The sequence below is a fragment of the Panicum virgatum genome, chromosome 2N, assembly GCF_016808335.1.
Source record: "Panicum virgatum strain AP13 chromosome 2N, P.virgatum_v5, whole genome shotgun sequence".
NCBI classification, from domain to species: Eukaryota; Viridiplantae; Streptophyta; class Magnoliopsida; order Poales; family Poaceae; genus Panicum; species Panicum virgatum.
The window spans coordinates 1,799,596-1,809,289 of record NC_053146.1 but is presented as its reverse complement, the minus strand read 5'-3'; the positions used below and the strand labels follow the sequence as shown (position 1 = coordinate 1,809,289).

General features: G+C 51.3%; 1 protein-coding gene across 1 annotated transcript; it reads left to right on the top strand.

Moving 5' to 3' along the window:
* The first annotated feature begins 431 nt into the window (after positions 1-431).
* LOC120658672 (protein RBL-like) lies at positions 432-3,408 on the top strand. The gene is made up of 4 exons (XM_039936921.1): positions 432-524; positions 985-2,075; positions 2,170-2,431; positions 2,877-3,408. The coding sequence occupies exons 1-4, from the start codon at positions 452-454 to the stop codon at positions 3,101-3,103; spliced, it is 1,653 nt and encodes a 550-aa protein (XP_039792855.1). The 5' UTR covers positions 432-451; the 3' UTR covers positions 3,104-3,408.
* Positions 3,409-9,694: the final 6,286 nt, after the last annotated feature.

Sequence of the window (9,694 nt, the reverse complement as noted above, 5' to 3'; positions counted from 1 at the left end):
GCATGCATCGGTGACCTAGGCACCAGGTGGAGCTGAGCTGGGGCGTGAAAGCTTCAGATGGAGTAAGCCGCTGTACTGTGGCTTCGAGTAGAGGTGGGCTGTGATGAAAAGAGGCTTCAGATGCAGGTGTTGGGGTGCGGCGGTGTGCGACCGGGACGTAGAGGTGCAATAGGTAGAAAGATGGAGAAGACTGTAATGCATGGGTAAGATGGTTGTTGGATCGAAAACTTTTCACTTGATTCTATATGGCACGATCTTTCGATGTCCAGAATTATTTTTTCTCTTATTTTATCAGAGATGGAAGTTAACCATATATCTGGGAAATACTTTAACACATATTGTGTTCTTTGATTTCTATGTTGACAAGAAACATGAAGAAAATATTTCTGATATATTGAATTGCTCTATTCTCTGTATTCTTGTAGATTCATATGAGGCAGAATTTCCTGACATGATTGAGGAGTACTTGCAGCATGGTGCTATGAAATGTATCGCATTTAACCGTACTGGGACGCTTCTTGCTGGTAATTATTTGAGCTTGTTAGTCTTCAAGTATATTCAAGTGTTTTATGTAATTATTGTCCTAGTTCATGTAAACCATGCTGGTTTCTTGTATACTTCTTGACTGGTGTTGAGTTTATTATGGTTAACAGGAATTAAAATTTCTTCTAGTCTGGAATTGCAATTTCTTTTCTGTTTTACTGGCAGGACCTATTGGATTGCCTGGGTATGTTTTAAATTAGCAAAGGAACCTTGTATTTTCTATGTGCCTTTAGTTTTGTGGTTCATTCAGCAGATTTCACTTTATATTATAATAATCTTAGTTCCATATGAAGTTGGTGCTGCATGCGAGCAAAAACTTGTGATATAAACATCATCATTACTTTTGAAATGCACAATTAACTCTTTGGATGGTCTAGAATATCTTTCGGCTTGAAATTGTTTTGACTGGTCAATAACGATGTCTCTTACACATATTTCCAGCTGGATGCTCAAATGGTAGCTGTGTTATCTGGGACTTTGAAACAAAAGGGCTTGCAAGAGAATTTCGTGATAAAGATTTCACTGCGTCTATAACAAGTGTCTCCTGGTCCAAGTATGGCCACCGTTTACTTGCGTCTGCTACTGACAAGTCATTGACACTTTGGGACGTGTCTTCTGGGAAAAAGATTACCCGAATAATTCTTCAGAAGGCTCCATTGCGTGCCAGTCTTCAACCTGGTTCTCCAATCCCATCTATTTGTTTGGCATGCCCTCTGTCTTCTGCACCTCTTCTTGTTGATTTGGATACCGGAAGTACCACATTTCTCCCTGTTTCTGTATCTGGAAATAGTAACCCCCCTGCAGCTAATGCCCGCAATAAAGTTGTGGATGGTACCCCACCTTTTACACCAACAGCTGCTGCATTTGATAAGCATGGGGATCTGGTATATGTGGGCAACACCAAGGGAGAAATTTTAATCGTTGATTCAAAAAGCATCCAGGTACATGCAGTAATTCCCATCCCTGGTGGAGCTGTGGTTAAGGATATTCTTTTCAGCCGGGATGGTCAATATCTGATGACAAATTCTAATGATCGGGTCATTAGAGTCTACAAGAATATTCTGCCTGTTAAAGGTTCTGGAGAGGCGATTAGAAACATGAGCAACAACAGTAATGACTATGAAAGTCACTATGATAATTTAAAAGTAAATGGCACATGCTGCCTTATTCTTTCCTCTGAACTTTCGGATTCCATCACAAGGACACATTGGAGGACACCATGTTTCAGTGGTAATGGTCTGTGGGTAGTTGGTGCTTCTGCAAACAAAGGTGAGCACAAGTTGCAAATATGGGACCAAGCAGGGCCCCTTGTAAAGATCCTTGAAGGTCCAAAGGAAGCCGTCATCGATCTTGCCTGGCATCCTGCTGAACCTACAATTGCTACAGTATCTGTAACAGGCTTTGTATACATTTGGGCTAAGGAGCATGTAGAGAACTGGAGTGCGTTTGCTCCTGATTTTGAAGAATTAGAAGAAAATGAAGAGTACGTTGAACGAGAGGATGAGTTTGACCTGAACCCACGTGAAGAAGAGGTGAATAAAATTTCTCTACTTGTCTTTTAACTGTTATTCATATTCATGCGTATACAACCTGAGCATTTTCTTTGTAAATAAACCCCATATGTAGGATGAGGAAGTGGCGATAGATGAGGATTCTGATGTTGATATTGAGACATTTGAGAAGGATGCAAGGTTCAGTGATGTGGAGGATTCTGTGGATGAGATTCTCTTCTTACCAGCAATTCCTTCCCCAGATGTTCCTGATGAGCAGCCAGAGAAATGCCTTGGAAGCTCATCAAAGTTGGTGGATAGCAACCATTCTGGTTCTCCATCCTCAATGGATGCTGTACAGGGTGGTCAAGCTACTCTAGTGTCAAGCCCAATGGAAGGTATCTTTTTTTGCAATTTCTTGTGTTAATTAGTTGCTTTGATTCTATGCAATATAGTCCTCGCGCTTATGATTTGTTTTCCAAAGTCTCTATGCAATTTCTTGTGCTAGCGTTGTGATTCCTTTTGTATTCATATCCATATAAAAAAAACTAAGTTGTGGATCCACCATGATGAAAAAATTGACTGAATTTGGTCTAGTTTAGGTCGTAGAAAATCACAAAACTGCACATGCATGTTGAGAAACGATGATGATGCACCAACAAAACTAAATGCTTCAGCATATTCAAACTAGACTGAGTTGCATTACTAGCACCAGAGGACTTGTGAGCAGGGATAGAATCTTGAAAACCTGAGGATTTCATGTTGTTTAAAGTATTAGTTTCAGTTTAATGCTAACTGTTTTATTCACAGTCAATAATGTTCTTGGTTTTATTCCTCTAGCAGTGAACAACTCTGTTGCTGACGAACCTGCGGAAGGGCCAGTCTCAAAGAGGATGCGCCGGCTGTCCGTTGGGGGGCTTGAGTTGCAGCAGCCTGAGAAGGGCAAAACGCCCGCAACAAAGGACAAGTCCACAAAATCCAGCGCCCAGCAGAAGGAACCTGCCAATGAGGACAACTCCACCTTTGATGATGAAGCAACTGAGGACGGCGATGTTAACATCGATACCTAGTGTTTCCGACTGCCAACAAATAGGCATGGGGAATCGAAAAGGCTCTCCTGATTCCCCCTAAATACCAAATAAAAAGTACTGTTGAATGCAGAGACAAAGTAAACGTATTTGTTACCAGTGTTGTTGAATGTAAGTTTGTATGGATAAGTACTGTTGTACTGTTGTATGTTGAGACGAGATAAACGTGTCTGGTATCAGTGTTGTTGGCTGTAAGTTGATGTATGCTGGTTGCACCTGTAGATGTTCGGTCTGTGGTGTCTTTTTTTAAAAAAAATAAAAACAATTTCAAGATGTTAAGATTAATACCTTGATGCTGGAGGTAGTGGCCTCATCTGTGGGTATATTGATGGATGATGATATGATCCCTTCAGGGGAGGGTTTATGTTGTACATGTTATTCTAAGATGTGGGTATACCTTAATTTTTGCAGATGTTTAGGTTGATACCCTGTACATGCCTTGCCCTAGCGGCGCACCGCCTCCGTGCAGGGCAGCTCGTACTACTGCTGCTGCCGCCTTCATCCTCGCAGTATGGCAACTCAGGTGGAAAGGTTGGATTCGTGGTGCCGGGCTTCTGGCTGTTTGATTGTGCAGAGGAAGCACCCACAGCCATCAATGCCACTACCACCAGCTCGCCGCGACCACATGTAGTTGCAACTTGCAATCGTTCAACAGGGCCACAAGTACTAACTCTCCATCCTCTGGCTTCATGAGAATGGCGTTGAACTCTTTTGGCATGCTCACACGTATAGCTCATGCCCACAAAGATCAGAAACCGATCACCGTATCAGTCGAGGTGGTCGCAGCTGTTGACGGCGCACATGCTCCTGACCGCCGATGATGGGGTCCCAGACGACTAGCTGCCTCGTTGTCGACGGCGCACATTTCCGCTTTCTCATCATATTTGGAGACACTATGGTGTCAAAGCTAGTGCTAGAGGGAGATACGACCTGCATTCATTCAAGGATATTGTTTGGGTTTAGCAAATTTGGGTGTGAGGAGCCTATGGCCCAAAAAAAATACATGGGTATACCGTAGAAACACTACGCTTCTGTCAAAGATGGCTTAGAAGCCTGAATCAAAGTTTGTGCATACTTCTCCGATTGTGATCTCCATAGAATTTTAAATCTTTGAAAGGCAATTAGTCTCAAATTTAAAACCAATTGTTTAGTGGAGTTAGCATGAGTTAAATGTGCACTGAACTAGCCAGATTGGCAGTGTTCTTAGAAAAAAAATAATTGTTCAGATTTCGTATCATACAAAATTTCAATTCTGTAATTTTGCAGGGCATCATATATATCATGTTAGGGCCCCGGCCCAGCCGGCCCATGCGCCTCGACCAGTGTAACCGCCGCCGTTAATCACGTACCAGAGTCGGCGGTGCACAAGTGGCTAGGAGGGCCACAATCGATTGCTTCCTTAGGCGTAAAGTTTATTTCCATAAGATTAGACATTGTAAGCTATATATGCCGTCCATTTGATTGGAAGGAAAATAGGCTGAGAATCAATCTCAGATGGCCTCACGGGGCCATCCAAAAGACCAAAACCCACGTCTCTCTCTCCCTCTCTTTCTCTCCCTGTTCCTCACGTACTCCACGCCCACGCCGCCGCCATCGCCAGCGCTTGCACTCACAGTCATGACGCCTCTATGCCGGTGATTGCCCAAGCCTCGCTTTCCTCTCTCGCACTCCTACAACCTACGCAACCGCGGTAGGATCGCTGATCCTATCAACCTGGTATCAGCAATGTCAGGCGTCGACAAGAACCCAAACCCACCACGTCCGCTGCCGACCATCGAAGGGCTTGCTGCCATGATGACCAAGGTGCTCCGCCTGGACACGCTAGACGAGATGCAAGCGCGCCTGGCTGCCATGAAGGGCAGCGCGCATGCCGCTGACCCCCCACGCATCCATGCCCTACGGGATGCCGGGGTAAGGCTCCACGACGTGGGCGAGCCTCTCTTCGACCACTGCATCCACAGTTGCTACGGCACCCCCGGTATCGTCGACGACCCTGCCGATCACCAGCATCCTGTTCCCCTACTCCCTATCGTCGATCCCCTCGGCATTCGACCCCCCCGGTTCATCCCTCATGGCGCGCCAGGTGGCCTAGGGTATGGCAGCACCAACGAACGCACGGGGTCCCTCACTTCAGCAAGATCGACTTCCCCACCTACGACGGCGCTGAAGATCCGTTGAATTGGCTCCACCGCTGCTAGCAGTTCTTTCGCAGGTTGCGTACATTGGCCTCGGATCGGGTCTAGCTCGCCTCGTACCACTTGACTGGGGTGTCCCAAACCTTCTACTACGCCCTCGAGCAGGACAAGGGCATGCCATTGTGGGAGCACCTCAAGGAGCTCGTCAACCAGCGCTTCAGGCCAACCAGCCGCTCCAATCGCTTGTCGGAGCTGGCTCGACTTTCCTAGCATAGCACTGTCAAGGACTACCAGGAGTGTTTCAACGCCATGGTATGTCACACGCCGGAGCAATCGCCGCAGCAGAAGGCAGACTCTTCGTAGGTGGCTTGCCGAACCACATCCGCGTCGACGTTGAGTTGTGTGCGCCCCAAACACTGCAAACCGCCATGTACCTTGCTCGGGCCTTCGAGCGTCGCGCAGCGGCCACTGCGACCGCTCCACCGCAGCGTGCAGGGCTCCCACCTCAACGCCTACCTCTGCCACCCCCGGAGGCGCCACGCGTAGCTCCTCCAGCACCGGCACTGCCACCGCCGGCGCCGCCGCCACGTCCCTTTCGCCATCTAACGCTAGACAAGATGATGGAACCCTGTTGCCAGGGCCTCTGCTACAACTGCGATGTGCCCTACGTCCGTGGCCACCAGTGCCAACGCCTCTTCTACTTGGAGGTGGCCGACTACACGTTCAATGGCGAGGACGACACTGCGGCTAGGAGTGCAGGTGCCCAGCCAGCTAAGGACGCCGAGCCGGTTGTCTCCCTCCACACCATCGCCGACATCCACACTGAGGACACGATGAGGGTCCATGTCTACATCCACGGACACCGCTTGACAGCCCTCCTCGACCGCGGCTCGATGCACAACTTCATCCACACGGATCTGATGAGCCGCATCGGCTTGGCAACATCGGGCGCCAAGCTGCGCGTGATGGTTGCCAACGGCGACCGCATTCCATGCGGGGCGGTGGCCCGCAACGTTGCCATGCATATCGACCAGGAGGACTTCACCATCAGCTGCTTCGACATCAATTTGGGCGGGTTCGACCTCATCCTCGGCGTCGACTACTTGCGGACCTTGGGCCCGATCTTGTGGGACTTCGAGGAACTCTGCATGGCGTTCTGGTGGCATGGGCACTGTGTCTTCTTGCATGGGATCGAATCACCACGCAATGACATCTCTGAGCCGAGCCAGCGCTCTCTCGCGGCCGACCCCACTCGCCCACTCCTCAACGTCCTCCTCTAGCAGTACGACGACGTCTTCGCCGAGCCGCGCGGCTTCCCTCCGTCCCTCTCCTACGACCACAGGATTGACCTCCTGTAGGGCACAACACCAATGGCGGTCCGGACGTACCGCTACTTGCAGCTGCAGAAGAATGAGTGCCAATGTGCCATGATGCTATCCCAGGGCATCATTCGACCCAGCACCTCCACGTTCTTGGCGCCTGTGCTGCTGGTCAAGAAGGCATACGACACCTGGCGCTTTTGTATTGACTACCGCGCGCTTAATGACAAGGCCTCCAAGGACAAGTTCCCGATCCCATTGGTCGACGAGCTCCTCAATGAGCTGCATGGCGCCAAGTACTTCACCAAGCTCGACTTGCGCTCAGGCTACCATCAAGTGCATATGTACTTGGCTGATGCGGAGAAGACCGCATTCCGCACTCACCACGGACACTTCGAGTTCCTTGTCATGTCATTTGATCTCTCCAACGCGCCAGCCATGTTCCAGGCCCTTATGAACGATGTCCTATAGTCGTTCCTTTGGCGATTTGTTCTCGTTTTGTTTGATGACATTCTGATCTAAAACTCTTCGTGGTCTGAGCACCTGCAGCACGTCCGCCTAGTCCTCGACGCACTACATGCCCACGACCTCCACCTCAAGCGCTCGAAGTGCTCCTTCGGCTCCCGCTCGGTCGTCTACCTTGGCCATGTCATCTCGGCCGAGGGAGTCGCGATGGACACCGCCAAGGTGGAGGCGGTTGTGTCCTTGCCTGAGCCCCACTCGGCCTGGGGCGTTCGTGGTTTTCTGGGCCTCGCTGGCTACTATTGCAAGTTCATCCGGGACTTCGGGGTGATTGCTGCCCCCCTGACATGCCTCCTGTGCAAGGAGGCCTTCGCCTGGACCGCAGAAGCGGCGGAGGTCTTCACAACACTGAATAAGGCACTCTACTGGGCCGGTATTGCAGATGCCGGACTTCGAGCGACAATTCGTGGTGGACTGTGATGCCTCTGGCACCGGATTCGATGCGGTGCTATAGCAGGGGTCCGGACTCCTTGCCTTCTTCAGCCGCCCGTTCGCCACCCGCCATGTCAAGTTGGCAGCGTACGAGAGGGAGCTCATCAGCTTGGTCCATGTTGTGCAGCATTGGGGGGCCTACCTCTGGAGGCACCGCTTTCTGGTCTGCACCGACCACTACAACCTGAAGTACCTCCTCGACCAGCGGCTATCGACGATTCCGCGGCACATTGGCTCAGCAAGCTGCTCGGGTTCGACTCCGCCGTGGAGTATTGCCCCGGCCGCCTAAACTCTGTGGCGGACGCCCTCTCCCGCCGTGATAGCGAGTCAATCTCCGACGACACCGCGGAGCTCCACACCATCTCCAGACCGTCGTTCAGCCTCCTTGACGACATCCACGTGGCCACATCCACCGCCGCCCAGCACTAGGAGGGGGGCCTCGATGCACCCTTGCGTACGGACGCTGGGCTCCTCTTCCACGGCAAGCACATCTTCGTGCCCGCCCAGCATGACCTTCGCCAGTAGGTGCTCTCCGTGGTCCATTCAGCCGGCCACGAGGGCGTCCAGAAGACCCTGCAATGTCTCCGCGCCAACTTCTACATTCCTCACGACAAGAAGCTGGTGCAGGACTACGTCAGCGCTTGCCCAACGTGCCAGCGCAACAAGACACCGACTCAATGACCGACAGGGCTGCTGTAGCCCCTCGAGGTCCCCACGCAGGTATGGGCGGACATCTCGATGGATTTCATCGAGGGCCTCCTAAGGTCCACGAAAAGTCAGTCATCCTCACGGTGGTTGATCGCTTCTCCAAGTAAGCCCACTTCATCGCCTTGAGTCATCCGTACACGACTTCTTTGGTCAGCTCCGCTTTAGTACAGCCTTCCACCCTCAGACGGATGGGCAGTTAGAGGTCGTCAACAAAGTGCTGGCCATGTACCTACGGTGCCCTACAGGAGATCGTCTGAGAGCCTGGGTCGACTGGCTCTCCTAGGCGGAGTACTTATACAACACCTCCTTCCACTTGGCATTCGGTGTGACACCATTCGAGGTCGTCTACGGTAGGCCCCCGCTGGCGCTGCTGCCACATACCACCACCACGGCCCAGACAGAGGCAGTCGACACGCTGCTCCACGACCACGACGCCTTCCTCCCCGACGTCTGCGAGCGTCTTCTCCAGGCCCGACAGCACGCCAAGCACTACTACGACGCCCACCACCGCGAGCTGGAGTTTGCGGTGGGCGATTGGGTCTGGCTTCACCTGCTTCACATGCCAACTCATTCGCTGGACCGTCGTCCCATGTGCAAGCTGGGCCCTCGCTATATATGTAGGTCTGTTCCAGGTGATCGAGCGTATTGGGAAGGTGGCCTATCGCTTGCACCTTCTGGAGGGCTCGTGTGTCCATGATGTCTTCCATGTGGGGCTTGTGAAGCCTTTCCAGGGCGACCCTTCGATGACCACGCCGCCCTTGTCGCCTGTCCATGATGGCAGGGTGGTCCTGACTCCCGTTCGGGTGCGACGGGCGCGCTTCCAGCAAGGTGCCTTGGACATCCTCATGGAGTGGTAGGGCCTATCTCCGGATTATGCTACTTGGGAGCCACGGAGTCCTTCCTCGAGCGCTACCCCGACTTTCAGCTCGAGGACGAGCTGTTTCCTGAGGAGCGGTGAGATGTTAGGGCCTCGGCCCAGCCGACCCATGCGCCTGGACCAGCGCAACCGCCGCCGTTGATCACGTACCAGCGTCGGTGGTGCACAAGTGGCTAGGAGGGCCACAATCAATTGTTTCCTTAGGCGTAAAGTTTATTTCCATAAGATTAGACATTGTAAGCTATATATGCCGTACACTTGATTGGAAGGAAAATAGGCTGCGAATCAATCTTAGTTAGCCTCACGGGGCCATCCAAAACCCACGTCTCTCTCTCTCCCTCTCTTTCTTTCTCTATTCCTCACGTACTCCGTGCCGCCGCCGCCGCCATCACCAGTGCTCGCACTGGCAGTCACGGCGCCTCTACGCCGGCGATTGCCCAAGCCTCGCCCTCCTCTCTCGCACCCCTACAACATACGCAGCCGTGGTAGGATCGCTGATCCTATCATATCAAAGATAGGCTTATGCTCATATGGAAATATTCATTTCATTTTCTTATTATAACATCTTCATCTATTTTTT